At 48.0% G+C, this 19425-nt stretch overlaps 1 protein-coding gene across 1 annotated transcript; it reads left to right on the plus strand.

Moving 5' to 3' along the window:
- The first annotated feature begins 525 nt into the window (after positions 1 to 525).
- TMEM161A (transmembrane protein 161A) lies at positions 526 to 17709 on the plus strand. Its single transcript, XM_035120576.2, has 12 exons — positions 526 to 650; positions 2770 to 2873; positions 3387 to 3467; positions 3705 to 3802; positions 5139 to 5295; positions 7504 to 7655; positions 8546 to 8606; positions 12448 to 12591; positions 12713 to 12826; positions 13416 to 13590; positions 13997 to 14093; positions 16330 to 17709. The coding sequence occupies exons 1-12, from the start codon at positions 648 to 650 to the stop codon at positions 16605 to 16607; spliced, it is 1464 nt and encodes a 487-aa protein (XP_034976467.1). The 5' UTR covers positions 526 to 647; the 3' UTR covers positions 16608 to 17709.
- The last annotated feature ends 1716 nt before the right edge of the window (positions 17710 to 19425 follow it).

Genomic DNA, 19425 nt, shown 5'->3' on the forward strand with positions numbered 1-19425 from the left:
TGGAGTTGGAAGGGACCCCCAAGGGTCATCTAGTCCAACCCCCGCAATGCAGGGGTTACCGGCCTCTGCAGCCGCAGTCGGTGCTCTGTTTCCCCAGCGATTTGACCACCTCCGGAGGTGACAGACAGATGCCAACGACCAGGGGAAGGAGAACACAGCCATCCTGCCTAGTAGTTATAGTAGTAGCCACTGGATTTGTGAAAAAATCCCACGGATTTGTGCAATCCTCTTCTAAAGACATCCATACTGGTTGCAAAACGGCGTGCGTGATTTACAGGGAAGGAAAAACATTGTGATTTTTTGCAGAGGAAAACGTGCAAAAAAAATTCTCTCTCCGTTCCATCTTAAAGAACCTGGTCTGGGAAAGGAAACTACAAGCCCCGAAATGCAACGCGCTTGGCAGGCGACTGAAAACCGGAAGCAGGTGGGGGGATGGCAAAAATCCCCGCCTATCTTCAAACTTTTTTATTTTTTATTTTGCTTTGTCATTGGCTGCCTGGCTGGCAATCACGGGAAGTGCCCGCTTGTGATTGGCTGGGAGGGTCGCACTCCTTCTTTGGTCTGCAAGATCATAAGTGCAGGAAAACTTGCTTGCCTTGCCTGTCTTTTGATTTGGGGGCGTTTTTTGCTCGTGACCCTCCAAGAAAATGGTAAGTTTTTTTAAAAAAATTGCAAGAATGCATTGGTGGGCGTTTATGGACTTAGGGGACTGGAGTTGGGCTTGCGGGGCAAGTGGGTTTGCTTTCTGTATGAGAGAGAAGGTTTGCAAGCTTGCCAGGGTCCTAGGACCACAGAACTGTAGAGTTGGACGGGGACCCCCAAAGGACATCTAGCCCAAACCCGTGCAAGGCACGAAAAACAGCTGCAGAACCCCGGACAGGTGGTCATCCGACCGCAGTTGAAGAACCTCCAAGGAAGGAGAGATTGAGATCACCACCTTCCGGGGTCATAGAGCTGTAGAGCTGGAAGGGACCCCCAAGGGTCATCCAGTCCAACCCCCTGCAATGCAGGAATCTCAGCTACAGCATCCATGACAGATGGCCATCCAACCTCTGCTTACGAACTCCCAAGGAAGGAGAGTCCTCCACCTCCCGAGGAAGACCGTTCCACTGTCAAAAGGTTTTCCCCAATGTTAAGTAGGAATCTCCTTCCTTGAGGAACGGCTTAGGGAGCTGGGTATGTTTAGCCTGGAGAAGAGAAGGTTAAGGGGTGATATGATAGCCATGTTCAAATATATAAAAGGATGTCATATGGAGGAGGGAGAAAGATTGTTTTCTGCTGCTCCAGAGAAGCGGACACGGAGCAATGGATTCAAACTACAAGAAAGAAGATTCCACCTAAACATTAGGAAGAACTTCCTGACAGTAAGAGCTGTCCGGCAGTGGAATTTGCTACCAAGGAGTGTGGTGGAGTCTCCTTCTTTGGAGGTCTTTAAGCAGAGGCTTGACAGCCATCTGTCAAGAATGCTTTGATGGTGTTTCCTGCTTGGCAGGGGGTTGGACTGGATGGCCCTTGTGGTCTCTTCCAACTCTATGATTCTATGATTCTATGAAATTTGAATCCCATGTCCAGGCCACACAGCCAGCCGCCAGCTCCACTTCCTACTCTTAAAATAGAAAGGGACTCAGTATCTCTGCACTAACCTTACATGGGGTCTAGGGTTTTGGTACAGCTGCAGAGAGGTGCAAAGTGTAGGATTTGGGGCGGGGTGGAGCGCGAACGTTGAGGTGGATCCGAAAAGTGGGGTGAGAAATTCACTACCTGTTTCTAAAACTGAACTCAGGATCTCTGCTGGATCAGCCCAAAGGGGTAGAACTGTAAAGTTGGAAGGGACCCCGTGGGTCCTCCAGTCTGCCCAGGATGGGGTTTGAACCCATGACCCAGAGATTAACAGCCTCATGCTCTGCCAACTGAGCTATCCTTCACACAAAGGTATAGACCAGAATCATAAGAGTTGGAAGGGACCCTGAGGGTCATCCAGTCTAACCCCCAGCAGTGCAATAATAGGCAGCTGTCCATTGTGGGGATCGGAGCTGCCTGCAACCTTGGCGTGTGCACCTATTTTCCAGGGACAGTCTCGAATTTGCAGGAGCCGTCCCGGTTTCTGATTTGATCCCGGGACGTCCCACTTTCCCTTAGGACGTTGCTCTTTTTGTCGGAGAAACGTTAAAGGGAATAGTATTATTGGTAGTAATAATAATAATAATAATACTGAGGTCCAGCACTGAGGTCCAGCACCGAGGGCCTTCTGGCGGTTCCCTCGTTGCGAGAAGCCAAGTTGCAGGGAACTAGGCAGAGGGCCTTCTCGGTGGTGGCGCCTGCCCTGTGGAACGCCCTCCCAAAAGATGTCAAAGAGGAAAACAACTACCAGACTTTTAGAAGACATCTGAAGGCAGCCCTGTTCAGGGAGGCTTTTAATGTTTAATAGATTACTGTGTTTTATTTTTCTGTTGGAAGCCGCCCAGAGTGGCTGGGGAAACCCAGCCAGATGGGCGGGGTATAAATAATAAATTATTATTATTATTATTATTATTAATAATAATAATAATAATAATATGGCTGGGTTTCCACAGCCTCTCTGGGTGGCTTCAGTGCCATCCTCTAACCAACTAAGCTATCCGACTTATCATCATCATCATTGAATAGGATGTCTCTATTCTCATTGGAGAAATGTTGTAGAGGATGATGATGATGATAATAAATAGAACTTTGGCGAGAATAAAGCATTTGACTTGACCCAAGGCCTCTTCCTCTGCTTCTGCCCTATAGGCGGTGATGGGGGTGCAGCTTGTGGTCTCCCTGCTAGTTGCCAGCATCATGCAGAAGATGGCCCCTCACTGGTCCTTCGCCCGGTGGATCCTGTGCAACGGAAGGTAGCAGAAATTCCCTTTTTCCATGCTTATAATTCTTATACTTATTTTTCACATCATAATTCTACCTTGAGATCACAAATGCTACAACAACCCTGCTAATGTTTCCAGATTTTTACAGTGCTCTTTAAAGTAATCTACAAAAATTTCCCATTCATGATTAAATTTTTCTTCATCTTGGTGCCTGATCTGCATGGTGAGTTTTGCCATTTTGGCATAGTCTATCACCTTAGTCCTCCATTCTTCTTTCGTTGGGACGTTCTCTTCCTTCCACTTCTGGGCAAGTAACATTCTGGCAACTGTGGTCGCATACAGAAATAGTCTCTTTTGTTTCTTTGGCACTTCATCTCCTAATATTCCTAGTAAAAAAAGCCTCTGGTTTTTTAACAAACGTGTTTGTGAACATTTTTTCATTTCATTATATATCATTCCCCATCAATCCCAATGGGACTCCTTTTGAGTTGTGTCCGGCCCAATTTCTGTTTGGTGACCCCTTTCCCCCTCTTCTTCCGACAGCCTGCGCCGGTTCAAACACCCTTCGGAAGAGGAGCTGCTCGCCCTCGCGGGGAAACCGAGGCCGAAGGGGAAGAGGGAGCGGTGAGTGGAGTTGACGTGAGGGCGGCCATCTTGTCTGTCCAGCAGGCTGAGGGAGCTGGTGGCCGGCGGTGGGGCGGCAGCTGGGGGAAGGAACTACGAATCTCCACCTGCAGCACGGAGACACCTGGGAAAGGCGTGGGGGCAACTTAGATCCACCTTTGCCCCCCTGGCGCTGTCTTTGGACCACACAATTCCCTCTGGTGCCAACCGGCTGACGTTTGTCTGTTTATCTGACAGGAAGATCAACGGCGTCACCGAGGAAAAGCCTTCCTCCGTCCCCCGGGATATTGACCTTCGCTTGGACAGCAGCCCCATCACGGCCGTGGACGCTCTGGGTAAATGCACCGAGGTTGGATCCCCTAAGCCAGGCACCCCCAAACTTTGGCCTTCCAGATGTTTTGGACTACAATTCCCATCAACCCTGACCAATGGTCCTGATAGCTAGGGATCATGGGAGTTGTAGGCCAAAACATCTGGAGGGCCGCAGTTTGGGGATGCCTGCCCTAAGCTCTCTCTCTTTGGCAGAAATGGGGGGCTGTCTATCCTCCCCTCACTTCCCCCAAATAGCTTTGGGGATCAGGGAGGCCTGAGGTGGTCTGGTCTCCTCAGGGACACCCCAAGCCTTTCTTCCTGAGATTGTTTTAGCTTTTGTTTGTCAGAGCCAAGTTTCTAGTCCCTTTGGCGGATAGAGTTGTGCCCAATTTTCCCTGAAGCAAGCAAGTTTCCTGCCACTTGCCATAGGCTGCCCAGCGAGTTACGGGGATCGTAGACAGCATTTGTGTATTATTAGTTTTAGGTACTTGTTTATATATCACTTACATGCCAAAGGAGTTTCTCAGCAGTTTAATTATGATGATGATGATGTTGATGATATTTATATGCCGCCTATCTGACTGCAGCGGCTAGTGTGTTGGACTATGACCTGGGAGAGACCAGAGTTCAAATTCCCCCCTTCGCCAGGAAGCTTACAGGTTTATACTAAAAATAATAATTCATACCCCACCCATCTGACTGGGTTGCCCCAGCCACTCTGGACAGCTCCCAACAAATGCCCTCCCATCAGATGTCAAGGAATAAACAATTATCTGACTTTTAGAAGACATCTGAAGACAGCCCTATATAGGGAAATTTTTGATGTTTGATGTCTTAGTTGTGTTTTAATTTGTTGGAAGCCGCCAGGAGTGGGTGGGATATTATTATTATTATTATTATTATTATTATTATTATACATTAAAAATCTTCAGTGGTGCAGAATTCGGCAGCCAGGATGCACACTGGGGTAAAGACAGTTTGAGCATATTGCACCGATCCTGGCCCGACAGCACTGACTGCCAATTAGTTTCCGGGTCCAATTCAGTACTAAGCTGGGATGGCTTTAGATAAGGCAGGCTCCACGGTTCCTTGTCAGATCAACCATTTATTTGGAATATAACTCAGTCGGCAAACCGTAAGACTCTGAATCTCAGAGTAGTGGGTTTGACCCCCACGTTGTGCAAAAAGATTCCTACGTTGCAGGGGGTTGGGCTAGATGACTCTCAGGGTCCCTTCCCACCCGTTCTAGACCATTCCACGAGGACTGGGAATTTGCTGTTTCTTTTTGGAAGAGGCTTTTTGGGTGCAGCTCGTCAGGCTCAGGAGGCGATAAGAGCATCTTCCTGTCTCTCTTCTTAGTGCTGTGCTATTTCCTGGAATATCAGTGGTATGTGGACTTTGCAGCATATGCCACGGGGATCTACGTCTTCACTGAAGGCTATTACTGCCTGGTTGACCCCCGGAAGGAAGCCAACATCGGGATTCTCTGGTGCTTGCTGGCGGTCATCTTCTCCGTGTATCCTTTGGCCCCGGGGACGTCATTTGCGGCCACCAACTTGGGACGGCTTTAAAAGAGGATTGGGTCCAATTGAGGGACACTGGGATTCCTGCATGGCAAGGGGGTTGGACTAGATGACCGTTGGGTCCCTTCCGACTCTATGATTCTAAACTAGGAGAGGGCTCTCGAGGGCAGATGGTTCCCAAAGTGGCTGGGGAAGTCTGGTCAGATGGGCAGGATATAATCATCATCATCATCTAGGGGAGAGTTGTTCTTCTGATTGGATCCTGTTTCTGGGCTTCCCTTTCGGGCATCTGCTTGGCCCCTGTGACAGCAGGGTGCTGGACTAGAGGGGCCCCTGGCCTGATCCAGAAGGCTCCTCTTAGCTTCTTATGACCGCTTCCCATTTCACATGCTTTCATAAAAAAAAAAGTGTCTGCATATCATAAAATAATAATAATAATAATAATAATAATAATAATAATAATAATAATGATAATAATAATAATTTATTATTTATGCCCCGCCCATCTGGCTAGGTTTCCCCAGCCACTCTGGGCGGCTTCCAACAGAAAAATAAAACACAATAATCTATTAAACATTAAAAGCCTCCCTGAACAGGGCTGCCTTCAGATGTCTTCTAAAGGTCTGATAGTTGTTTTCCTCTTTGACATCTGTTGGGAGGGCGTTCCACAGGGCAGGCGCCACCACCGAGAAGGCCCTCATGATTTATAAGTCTGAGAAATTGAGCTTACGTTTAAGAAATGCGCCAAGTTTCCTGGGCAAGAGGCCTGGAGTCCTGTCTTCAGCTCTGGGCGCTACAGTTTGAGAAGGATGTCGACATGGTGGAAGGTGTGCAGAGGAGGGCAAATGAGATGATCAAGGGTCTGGAAAGCAAGTCTGATGAGGGACAGTTGAAGGAGCTGGGTACGTTTAGCCTGGGAAAGAGGAGACTGAGAGGAGATAGGGGAAGACTGAGATCTTCAAATATCTCAAGGGCTGCCGCACGGAAGATATAACATCTTGTTTTCTCCTGCTCTGGAGGGTAGGACTCGAACCCATGGCTTCAAGTGACAAGAAAGGAGATTCGAACGAAACACCTGGAAAGAACTTTCTGGCAGTTAAGAGCAGTTCAACTGTGGGGCGGAAGGTGGTGGACTCTCCCTCCTTGGAAGTTTTTAAGCAGAGGTTTTTAAGCATCTGTCCTGGATGCTTTAGTTGAGATTCCTGCGTTGCAGGGGGTTGGACTACATGACCCTCGGGTCCCCTTCCCACCTTGCAGTGTTATGCTTCTATGCTTCAACACCTCAGGATTTTAAAAAAAAGTTTTAAAGCATTTGAATATCCAGTTTATAGAGCTTGTGGTGGCAAAACAATCAGTATTTCTGCAGGAGGTGCCAGGAAGCTGACAGGCAGGGGATTAACCATTATTCCTCTTCCCAGGGAACTCTGCCCCGAGCAAACTACAGCTCCCAGAATTCTTTGGAGGGGAATGCCATGGTTGTTAAAGTTGCATCAGAGAGCTTTTAATTGCATAGAGTCAAGGTGGCCGAAGCGATACTCGGAATAGACCCAATGGGATTTAGGAACCCGAGTTACTTGCCGGGAGAGAGGGGCAGATTGATAGAGCACCCTGGGAACTGTAGTTCCGTGAAGGGAACAGCGGGCATGAAATAATCCCAAAAGTGAAGCTATTTCAGGATTGTGTCCCAACCAAGGAGGAGTGTCAGACTAAATGAATGGAAGAATAAGGAACCAAGAAGAAAGAAATTTCATCAAGGAACGGGGAAAATTTGTGGAATACTGTATCTGAATTAAAAATTTTTACACACAATTAAGTTCATTAGCAGGATTAAGGTAAAACAAGCAGTTAAATGTAACTTTAATGAAAAATCAGGGAGTAACTAATAAATGGAATAACGTGGGAAATGCTGTGTTAAAAATTAACATTATAAGAAACCTCAAGGGGGGGTGAAGGGAAGGGCCTCTTTCTCTGTATATATATATGTGTGTGTGTGTGTGTGTGTGTGTGTGTGTGTGTGTACACGCACACACACACGTATATGTGTGTTTATTGGAAAGTTATTTGATTTGTATGCCTGTAAAAAAAACTAAAATTGAAATAAACTGTATAGAGACGAATGAATGAATAAAGTGAAACCCTTGCCTTTCTCCGGAGAAGCGAGGTTTCCGGCATATGATCCTTAGCGCAACCCTTCCCTTCAGCAAAATCTTTTTCACGGTGATGACGCATTACTTCCGATCCAAAGAGGGGGGCGAGCGATCGGTCTGCCTGGCCTTTGCTTTCTTCTTCCTCCTCGTCGCCATGCTGGTCCTGGTCGTCCGCGAAGACTACCTTGAATTTGGCCTCGACGCAGGTGGGTGAGCTGGGGTTGAGCTCACAAAGCAGGGGTTATATAGAAATAATTTTACTTATTTCCTAAAGTGTATGCACCGCTCGATGGTCAGAAGAATGAAAAAATTAAGTTTTTCTAAAATTTTCTAGAATTCTAAAACTTTTAGATACGAAAAGGTTAGAATACCAAATCAGGTTACTACTACTACTACTAATAATAATTTATTATTTATACCCCGCCCATATGGCTGGGTTTCCCCAGCCACTCTGGGCGGCTACCAACCGAATATTAAAAACACAATACAGCATTAAACATTAAAAACCTCCCTAAACAGGGCTGCCTTCAGATGTCTTTTAAAAGTAAGATAGTTGCTTATTGCCTTGACATCTGAGGGGAGGGCGTTCCACATACCCTTCGCCCCCCACAATAAAATATTTGAGGGGCCCCTCCAAAGTTGATGGCCATTGCCTTCCAAATAGTGTGTGTGCACTGCGTCACGTGACTGATTATGCGGGGCTTACCTGCAGCCCCGCTCCCCAAAATTTTATTCCAATTGGCACCTCTGGCATCGTGCCTGCATTTTCATCCCCCCATAACTCAAAAAAATTAGGACCTAGGAGACCTTTATTCACACCAGTGGCTTGGCCTTTGTACAGCAATTTTTATGAAAATCTGAGATTGATTTTTTTTAAAAAAAAAATTGTGATCTGTCATGGGAAGAAGAAGATGACAGTCGTTACTGGTTACTGGTTGTGTTGGGGTCCCCGTGAAAATTCAATTTCTTTGGGGGGGGGGTAAATGTAGGTCCGTAAATGTAGGTCCGCCACTGTATTTTGATAAGGCCTCATTCCTGTCAGCAATCGTGCTGCAGCATTCTCCTGGATTCTCACCTGGCTCTCTTGTCCCCACAGGGCTGAATAGCGTCCATGACAACTTGGAGGTCTTCTTGAAGGGGCAAGGTTGGGACTGGACGTAAGTGTGTCTCTGAAATCTTTTTTTTTTTAATTAAATTTTTATTCACTTTTCTTTCTCTATCATTACATACATCCATAGCTGCCAAGTACCCCGTTTTCCCCGGGAAACCCCCGTTTTTACTTACCTTTTCCCGGTGGTCCCCCGTATCACTTCTTCTCCCGTTATTCTCCATTATTTTCTCCTGCCGGAGGCCAATTTTTTCTTTCCGATTTGCCCTTCTATGGGCACCAAAAATAGCCGCCGCTGGCTTCAAAAGTCGCATCTACGCATGTCCGGAAGTGCATAGACACGACTTCTGGTGTTGGCGGCGGCCATTTTGGTGCCCATAGATGGGCGGAGCAACACCGGAAGTTGCATCGACGCACTTCCTGACATGCGTAAAAGCGACTTTCGAAGCCGGCGGCGGCCAATTTTGGTGCCCATAGAAGGGCAAAGCGACACCGGAAGTTACGTTGACGCAACTTCCGGTGTCACACGGCTGCCGGTCCCGGATTCTGCAGTCCGGGACTTGGAAGGTAAGCATACATCCCATATCAATAACATTTATATTTCATTCCCTCTTCCCTTTCCTCCTGGGCTTCCCCCAACTTCCACTTCTGGTTTGTTCCCCCCTGGTTACATACTGCTGTTTCTTAAAGGTCCACTATACCATTGTCGTTTAAAATGTTCTTTGTTAATAAAGATGTGAGTATTTAAATCTTGCCATCAAGTCAATAGTCTTCCTTTGTTTCTGCAAGTATATTATAAATCAGGCATCCCCCAAACTTCGGCCCTCCAGATGTTTTGGACTACAATTCCCATCATCCCTGACCGCTGGTCCTGTTAGCTAGGGATCATGGGAGTTGTAGGCCAAAAACATCTGGAGGGCCACAGTTTGGGGGATGCCTGTTATAAATGGTTCCCACTCTTTTTCAAAGTCTCTGTTGTCTTTTTCTCGAAGTCTGTCTGTCAATTTTGCCAGTTCTGCATAATTCATCAATTTCTCCTGCCATTTTTCTTTAGTTGGAATTTCTCCAGTCTTCCACTTTTGTGCTATCTGAATTCTTGCCACCATAGTAACATACATAAATAATGTCCTCTTCTCTGAAATCTTAAGCCCCGCCCAGATTTATTTATCTTCGTCCACCTCCTACCGTCAAGTGGAGATCTGATGTGTGACATGAGGCCACTCCAGGACTGTTTTGGTCAGCTCACGTCAAAAGTGACATTCTAGAGCAGGCATCCCCAAACTTCGGCCCTCCAGATGTTTTGGACTACAATTCCCATCTTCCCTGACCACTGTTCCTGCTAGTTAGGGATCATGGGAGTTGTAGGCCAAAACATCTGGAGGGCCGCAGTTTGGGGGTGCCTGTTCTAGAGTTAGGAAATGTTGGCCAAAATGAGCCAGGTGATTTCCCTACAAGGAAAAGTTGCAGCGTTTAGGACTTTTTAGTTTGCAAAAAAGGTGGGGAAGATTGTTCCTAAAATTTTCATTTGGCTCAGCTGGACAAATCAAGGAAAGTCATAGTCCTGCTCTGTTCGGCCTTGGTCAGACCACACTTGGAATATTGTGTCCAATTCTGGGCACCACAATTTAAGAAGGATGTTGACAAGCTGGAAGGTGTGCAGAGAGAAGGGCGACCAAGATGATCAAGGGACTGGAAATCAAGCCTTATGAAGAATGGTTGAAGGAGCTGGGTATGCTTAGCCTGGAAAGAGGGGATATGAGAGCCATTTTCAAATATCTCAAGGGCTGTCACATGGAAGAGGGAACAAGCTTGTTTTTGCTTGCTCTGGATGGTAGAATCATAGAGTTGGAAGAGACCACAAGTGCCATCCAGTCCAACCCCCTGCCAAGCAGGAAAACCATCAAAACATTCTTGACATATGCCTGTCAAGCCTCTGCTTAAAGACCTCCAAAGAAGGAGACTCCACTACACTCCTTGGTAGCAAATTCCACTGCCGAACAGCTCTTACTGTCAGGAAGTTCTTCCTAATCTTTATGTTTACATTCCTCATTATGTTTACATTTCCAGGATTTGTTTGATACCATCAATAGGGATTGCTTCTCAGAGGGTGGGTGGAGGCATCCATTGCTGAGAGTTAAGTAGAGCTTCCATGTTCAGGGGCAGTCCACCACCAAATGCCAGGCGTGTAGTCCTGTCCTGGGAAAGAGAGCCGCAGCTTCGTGGCAAAGCTCCTGTTTCACATGCAGGTCCAATCCCTGAGGGCATCTCCAGGTAAGGGCTGGGAGAGTCCCTTGCATGAAGCCTAGGGCAGCTGCTGCCATTCAGCGCAGGCAGTCCTGAGCTTCCTATTGGCATCAACCTTCTAGGTCACCTGGTTTCGCATTCAGGGCTGAGGGACCAATGGTCTAACTCTAAACTAGGGAGGTCAGTTTGATTTTTGCATGAAACTCAGGTGAAATTATCTGGGGGTCCCTGGAGCAGGCTTCCAAGCAGAGTCAGCAGTGTGATGCAGCAGCTAAAAAAGCCAATGCAATTCTGGGTTGCATCAATAGGAGTATAGCATCTTCTAGATCAAGGGAAGTAATAGTACCACTGTATTCTGCTCTGGTCAGACCTCACCTGGAGTACTGTGTCCAGTTCTGGGCACCACAGTTCAAGAAGGATACTGACAAGCTGGAACGTGTCCAGAAGAGGGCAACCAAAATGGTCAAAGGCCTGGAAACAATGCCTTATGAGGAACGGCTTAGGGAGCTGGGTATGTTTAGCCTGGAGAAGAGAAGGTTAAGGGGTGATATGATAGCCATGTTCAAATATATGAAAGGATGTCATATGGAGGAGGGAGAAAGGTTGTTTTCTGCTGCTCCTGAAAAGCGGACACGGAGCAATGGATTCAAACTTCAAGAAAGAAGATTCCACCTAAAGATTAGGAAGAACTTCCTGACAGTAAGAGCTGTTCGGCAGTGGAATTTGCTACCAAGGAGTGTAGTGGAGTCTCCTTCTTTGGAGGTCTTTAAGCAGAGGCTTGACAGGCATATGTCAAGAATGCTTTGATGGTGTTTCCTGCTTGGCAGGGGGTTGGACTGGATGGCCCTTGTGGTCTCTTCCAACTCTATGATTCTATAATTCTATGATTTTATGATTTTATGATCTGTATGATGGCTCTGTAGGGAGAGGATTACCCCTCTCTTCTGCCTTGCTCAGACCACATATGGAGTCCTGCTCCAGTTCTGGGCACCACAATTTAAGAAGAATGTTGACAAGCAGTAAGGTGTGCAGAGGAGAGCGACCAAGATGATCAGGAGTCTGGAAACCAGGCCTTATGAAGAACGGTTGAAGGAGTTGGGTATATTTAGCCTGGAAAAGAGGAGACTGAGAGGAGATAGGAGAGCCATCTTCAAATATCTCAAGGGCTGTCACAGGGAAGATGGAGCAAGCTTGTTCTCTCCTGCTCTGGAGGGTAGGACTCGAACCCATGGCTTCAAGTTACAAGGGAGGAGATTCCAACTCAACATCAGGCAGAACTCCCTTAGGAGGTGAAGGGCTCTCCTTCTTCGGGGGTTTTTAAGCGGAGGCTGGCTTCTGTCCTGGATGCTTTAGTTGAGATTCCTGCATTGCAGGGGGTTGGACTACTCTCAGGTCCCTTCCAACTCCTACAATTCTATGATTCTCTGGCACCCACCGAACCTCCATGGAGGGAGCATTCCACAAAGGGGGAGCCACTGCAGAAGAGGCCCTGTTTTTGTGTCAGGGATCCTTTAGCTGCGATGCCTTGCCTTGCAGGGATGGCCCTTGGGGTCCCTTCCAACTCCACCGCTCTCTGATTCTGTGACCCAGCATCTCCAGCAGCCTTAGCCCTTCCCAAAAGACGCCCCCTTCTCTCTTCCCTCCAGGGTCCCCGTGACCAAGCTGACCGTCAAGCTTTGCCTGGTGGCCTTCTGCTCGTTCCTCGGCGCCTGCCTGACCTTCCCGGGGCTGCGGTTGGCGCAGACTCACCTGGATGCCCTCAAGATGGCCGCAGACCAGCCGGCGGTCCAGTTGCGTAACGGCTTGCCCCAGTCCTGAAAGACGGGTGGGGGGGATAAGTGGCAGGGATGCGGAGGGAGGTAGCCTGTGGGGGGGCCTGACCCTTCTTCTCCTTGACCCCTAACACGGCAGGCTGCTCCTCCACGCCAGCTTCCTTGCGCCCGTGGCTGTCGTGCTGATGTGGGTCAAGCCCATTTCCCGGGACCTCCTGCTCAACGCCCCCATGGGGAAAGAGACCGTCCAAATGTAAGTGCTTCTGCGATCGCCAGGAAGGAGAGGCGGCCCTTCAGAGCTCTCCCTTTGGCCCCCGGAGCTCTCCCTAGGCCACCGCCACCCCACCTCCCCGCTCCTCTCTCCCCGGCATCATCCTTTATAAATAACCCTCATATTAATTTTTACAAATTTTAACCTAAACCATAAGTTACTTTATCCCTTGACTTCTCATCTTCCCCCTCCATGGTTTCCATAAAGGTAAAGGGACCCCTGACCATTAGGTCCAGTTGTGACCGACTCTGGGGTTGCGGCGCTTATCTCGCATTATTGGCCGAGGGAGCCGGCGTATTTTGTTTTGACTACGCCAGACCAGCTTGGCTACCTACCAGAAAATAATATAGACTTTCGGGGTTGGTGTGTTGTGCGACAAGCACACAGAGTGCCATGAGATTGAGTGTTTGGGGGGGGGGGAGGCTCGGTTAATTTCATTGTACACAGGTTGTACGTTGACAATAAAGTTGTTGTTGTTGTTGTTACAACACACTTAAGACTTTTATTTGCGGCTGTACAGTATATCTGCAGTCTCTTGTATGTGTGTGTCTGTTTTTCTTTCTGCCCGCAGCCTTTCCAATGCTTCCTATAATTCGGTGCGCCTCTGGACCATTGTAGCTCTGTGCCTCCTCCGCCTGGCTGTCGTACGCTACCACCTGCAGGCCTACCTGAACCTTGCTGAGAGATGGGTGGAGCAGATGAAGAGGGAGGCCGGGAGGATTTCCGTCCTGGAGATCCAGCGGAAGGTGCGGAGGCAGAGCAAGGCGGGGGGGACATCAGGCGTACATAAAGGGACGACTTTGTGGGACAAGTTGGGACTTGCTGAAGGTTCCCCCACCCCACCCCTGTATTAAAAGCGAAGGCGATCCCTTCCCTGCTGTACGCTGGTAGGCGAACAGACGCAGCATGAAAGGAAAAAGGTATGCAGAGGGAAGAAGAAACTCAGGTGTCATCTGGCTGGCAGATGGGACATTTCGCTGCAGCGGCCATAAGTTCCAAACAAAGTATTGGAGGGGCTTGATCCTGGGCAAAATTAAATGTCCTGTTTATTTTTAAGTTCCATTCCTCCAAATGGCAACGTTACTAAGATGGTGTTTTTGTTCTGTTTTGGAGTTTGTTTTTTATATTATTATTATTATTATTTAATTACAGATCACCAGAATCTACTGCTACGTCACCGTGGTCAGTTTGCAGTACCTGGCCCCAATTCTCCTCACCTTGCATTGCACGTTCCTCCTCAAAACGCTAGGTAAGTGAATTCATTATAATAAATTCAAAAAGTTGTACTTTTATAATAAATTGGAAGCTGTATATTTTGGGATAAAAATGGACTCGGAAAGGAGGGGACAGGGAAGTCGGAATTGGTTATAATTATGGGATATAAATTAGATTTTTCTTTCTTTCTTTTTTGAAGTGTTTTCTTTTGTGTTTTTTCCCCTTTTTTCTCTTTTTGTTTTTCTGTTTTTTCTTCTATATTGGCTATGTAAAATTGTTTTTCTTTTATTCTGTATGAAAAAAAACTTTCAATAATTTTTTTTTTTTTAAAGTAAGTGGTGGCAGAGGGGAGGCCTTCAAGGAGCTGAATGGGGCTGCTGCATAGCTAAATGCCCCCACTTTAGTTTCTAGCCGGACACATGCATTTATTATCAAATACTAGCACAGGAATTGGGGGGGGGGTACATCCATGGTCCTGCTGGTGTTTGCTGAACTTTTCCTCCCATCATCCCTGATCGTGGGGTGTGTTTGCTGGAAGTTCAGCAGTATCCAGACAGGTTTCCCCTCCAGCATCTAGGAAGAGACCTTCCCTGCTTTCTCAAGATGGGAAATGCCTCTTTGAAATAGAGCCAGCCCCCCCCCCAAATATATATATATATATCTGGCCTGCGGTGTGCCATGCTACTGGTTAAGCAAGGGAGGGCAACTTTTGTGGCCCTCCAGACGTTGCTAGGCTCCAACTCCCAGCAGCCAGCATGCCCAGTGGTCTGGGATGACGGGCATCCAGATCCCAGCAACATCTCAAGGGACCCAGGAGTTCCCCGTCTCTACAAGAGAGTGTCAAAAGCAAGCCGGCAGCAAATCACACAAATAAATCATTATTCATAAGACAGGATCTGCACAGACTTGGCTAAGCACCAGGCCTAAGGAGCAGAGCAGCTCATCCCTGGTAGGTCTTGCCCCCCCATGAAGCAGTTGCTGAGACTGAAAGTCCCCGTCTCCCAGCGGCTGCCTAAGTTCCCTCCGCTCTAGGGTTTACCCCAAGCAATTGGAGACAGTGCCGTCATGCAGCCAACCTCTCCTCTGCACTTTTCATGCCTCTCCTGGTTCGGGCAGGGCAGCTTGATGCAGCAGGAGGTGGAGACACCTGTGACTCTTTACCAGCCAGGCTCCCTTCTTCTTCTGCTCCAGTTTCTGCCACTGATTCTGGACTGATTCTCTGCCACCGACTCTCTCCACTCACTAAGCCCTGTTGCCTCTTCCGCTTCCAACACCTCCTCCTCAGTCTCCTCCCTCTGACCACTCATCATCGTCCCACCACCCCCCCCACCCCAGACTCTGAGCTTCTTCCATTTGGGGTTCCGCAGTTGGTCATTCTTCTGCCTCCAGCGAGGCTGTTGACAGAGAGACGATGGAATGTCCCCCATCCCAGTGCCCACTTTTGCCACCCTCTGCTGGGGAGGCCCAGCCCGCCGGGTGGCAGCCTGCTTTGCTGTATGCTGACCCACTGGCCCCCTTGCTCGCCTGCACGCAGTTCCTGCTTGCCTGTGGCGACCAGCAAAGGGCTTGAATACTAGGCTGGGTTAGGAGTTGTGTGTGAATCATAGAATCATAGAGTTGGAAGAGACCACAAGGGCCATCCAGTCCAACCCCCTGCCAAGCAGGAAACACCATCAAAGCATTCTTGACATATGCCTGTCAAGCCTCTGCTTAAAGACCTCCAAAGAAGGAGACTCCACCACACTTCTTGGCAGCAAATTCCACTGTCAAACAGCTCTTACTGTCAGGAAGTTCTTCCTAATGTTTAGGTGGAATCTTCTTTCTTGTCATTTGAATTCATTGCTCTGTGTTCGCTTCTCTGGAGCAGCAGAAAACCTTTCTCCCTCCTCTATATGACATCTTTTTATATATTTGAACATGGCTATCATATCACCCCTTAACCTTCTCTTCTCCAGGCTAAACATACCCAGCTCCCTAAGCCGTTCCTCATAAGGCATTGTTTCCAGGCCTTTGACCATTTTGGTTGCCCTCCTCTGGACACGTTCCAGCTTGCCAGTATCCTTCTTGAACTGTGGTGCCCAGAACTGGACACAGTACTCCAGGTGAGGTCTGACCAGAGCAGAATACAGTGGTACTATTACTTCCCTTGATCTAGACGCTATACTCCTATTGATGCAGCCCAGAATTGCATCAGCTTTTTTAGCTGCTGCATCACACTGTTGACTCATGTGTGCCTTGCCCTGTTTCTCACCTGTGTGTCTCTTTAAAAGGCGACTATTCCTGGGGGCTGTACCCAGAGTCCGCCCTGACCTCGCCAGCAGTGGATGCGGTTCGTGCCCCCCAGGCCTCCCCCTCGAACGACGGAGGAACGGAGGACATCCAGGCAGCGGTGGAGCAGATCACGGGGGCCCTGGAGGCTTTCAGCACGGTCTTCACCCCACTTTTCTACCGGGGGCTTCTGTCTTTCTTCATCTGGTGGGTGTCCGCCTGCCAGGTCATCGCCACCCTCTTCGGCCTGTATTTCCACCAGCACCTGGCTGCATCCTAACTGCAAGTTTTCTGTGGGGAGCGCTCCCTGGATGGGACAAACCAGAAGACCACCCAACCCCTTCGGGGTGTGACTGGCAGGAGAGCAGGCCGTCGCAATTGGTCAGTTCCTGCTCAGGGTGCTGCCAACTTGGTATTATTGCGCAATGCAGGCAGAGACCTTTTGAGAAAACTCTTCTAGTGCCTGCTGCCAATTTTGATGGTCCACAGAGAGTTGGGCGGGACTTCTGCAGGAGGATTTTGGCTGCCCCACGGCCGGATCCTGCACACACAGATCTTTATGTGTGCTGGGGAGATTTACAGCTGTGTTGCAGGCTGCTGATTGGAGAAGTCAGCTGGCTGGGGAATCTTAACTTTCATTTAAAAAAACACAATGGTATCAAGTTTCTAGACCTTATGGTGGGTCCCCAAAGGGCTTTAAAGCATCTGTATAGCAAGTTTCTAGATCTCATGGTTGCAAAAGGGATTAAAAGTCTTTGTCTGCTTGGCTGCAGCTGAGAACACAATGCTGGAGTTGATAGGCCATTGGTCTGATCCTGTGTGTGTGTGTTGAAAAATAAAATGTACAAAATTACAAGTACACAGAATAAGATAAGACACAAAAGAAAATGAAACAAGAAATAGTACCCATGTAGAGAACAAAACAGAAAAAAGATATTGTGTACATTACAAAAAAAGAGGGAGGGAATTGTTATTGTAGTTAACAAGACCGAAACCTTCTACGCCCTACAGTATTTATAAGAATGAATTCCAAATATTGTTAAATTTGCCCATGGCAGGTCTACATTTGTATACAGCTTGTTCATGTGTAGCGAGTTTGTCCATATATTCAATTCTTGCATTCTTTAATATTCCAGTTTCCAGATCTTGTGGTTGCCAAAACACAAGGCCTTAAAAGCAGTCAAGTTTCTGGATCTCATGGTTCCAAAAGAAGCCAACCTAGTTGCGGGAGGCCCCAGCATCTCCCAGTAGGACTAGGGCTGGCCTGTCTGAAATTGTGGAAATCTGTCCTTGAGTTTAGGTTAGATAGACTCAGTGATCTGACTCGGTATAAGAGAGATTCCGGCATTCCTGTATCAAGTTTCTAAACTGCACAGGAAAAGGGGGGGGGTTGGAGAATAATAGGCTTGAAATTCATATATCAGAATTCTTGTAAATCTCCTTGCCTACCCCGCAATACTGGCAAAATTGGGGTTGGTGGCAGAGGCGGGGAGGGGGGGGGTCCTGCAGAACAAATGATGCAAAACAAAGAGGATTCTTTGCATAACTGACGGCAAAGGTTGACATTTGCATCTAGGCTGCAGTCTTTGCAGTTTCTAAAGCAAATCTAGCCGCAAAAATGAGAGCAGATTTTTCTACAAGGCAGAATTTGGGGTGTGGGTTGTTTGAGGAAGGGCTGTAGATAATTCCATTCCCCTAGAGGGATTGGGGGTTTTTTGCCTCTCTTTTTACAAGATTTTTTTTATATAAAAAAACAACTTAAGTCGTGGCTTACCTTTCCTCCTTCCTCTTCAACCCAACTTGAAAGCATTTTGCCTGTCTCTTTTGAGAGAGAGAGGAAATGTGTCCTGTTCATTGCAGTGGGCTGGGCTGGATGACCCTTGGGGGTCCCTTTCAACCCTATAGTTCTATTGTTCTCATTGCTCCTACAGGGTGCCTACAAGTCGGGCCAGAGACCTCACCCTGGGAGCAGCTCTGTAACCGCTTCAGACACGTCCTCTCTGGGGAGAGAGATCCACTCTTTAAAAAAAGTGTCTGATCACACAAGCCAGACCTGTTTGGTCCCAACTGTGTAACAAGACAGTGAGCTTCAAACCGTCCCTCTAGGTTTTGAAGCGCGACACCCCCCCCCCACTCCACCCCTTTCCAGGCCCCAAATAAAAGGCACCATCTGCCCCGTCTCTCCCCTAAGAAGGGACCTCGTGGGTTTCGAGCGGAAGCCCGGTACCTCAAATGCAAACACAAGCAACTTCACTTTGCCCTCTATGCTTGTTTTGGGGCAAAGAAGAGGCGGGGGGGGGACTGGCACTGCTCCCCTTAACCCCCCCACCAGCATTTATCTATGCAGTGTTTACATCCCCAAACTGTAGCCAAAAAGGGGCCTGCAAAAATCAGTCCTAAAGACTCGTGCTCTTAAAAAAGACATGGCAGCGGAGGAAAGAGCAGGGAGGAGGGAAGAGGAAAAAAACGCCGGTCCACAGGGCAGCCCCTACAAATTTCAGATAATGCGAGTGGCATTTCAGGCCTTCATTACCTCGAGGTGTGAAATCTCTCACCAGAAGGAAGCTGCTCCCCCTAAGCTTCCCACCAGCATTTATTGACGGTATTTATAACCCCACCCCACCCCGGCCGCCCTCTCAGAGCGACTTGCAAAAAGCCAGTACTAAGACGTGCGCTCTGAAAATATGAGACTGGAGGAAAGAGGGGGAAGGAAGCTCAAGTTCTTGAAATTTCAGCTCTTGAAAATCACAGCTCTGGCCGCCTTCCTGCTCGCCTGAAGCCCCCCAGGAGCAGGACTGGTGGAAACGTCGGCTCCTGCCCCATAGTTGTTGTTTCAGACAGCTAAGTATACTTACATTGGGTATACATTTAGCCTAGCTAAGAGGAGACCGAGACAGCTAGGGCTGGGCGACAGATTGATATATCGTCCAAAACCGGTTCAAAATCTGTATCATTATATTGGTTTCGTAGTTTTTGAGCCAGCAATATATCGCCAATCATGTTAGGTATGTGTATGTGTGCTGTGCAAAAATCACAATGCAGGAAAAACCGTGAAGCCAGCCAATGGCTCTCGAAAGCTCCAGAACTTATTTCAGACG

Source organism: Zootoca vivipara, chromosome 6 (assembly GCF_963506605.1).
Source record: "Zootoca vivipara chromosome 6, rZooViv1.1, whole genome shotgun sequence".
Classification (NCBI taxonomy): domain Eukaryota; kingdom Metazoa; phylum Chordata; class Lepidosauria; order Squamata; family Lacertidae; genus Zootoca; species Zootoca vivipara.

Coding starts and splice junctions, on each gene's coding strand:
- TMEM161A (XM_035120576.2), top strand. Junction 3,803..5,138: donor CACGGCCGTGGACGCTCTGG/GTAAATGCACCG, acceptor CTCTCTTCTTAG/TGCTGTGCTATTTCCTGGAA. Junction 5,296..7,503: donor CTGGCGGTCATCTTCTCCGT/GTATCCTTTGGC, acceptor CCTTCCCTTCAG/CAAAATCTTTTTCACGGTGA.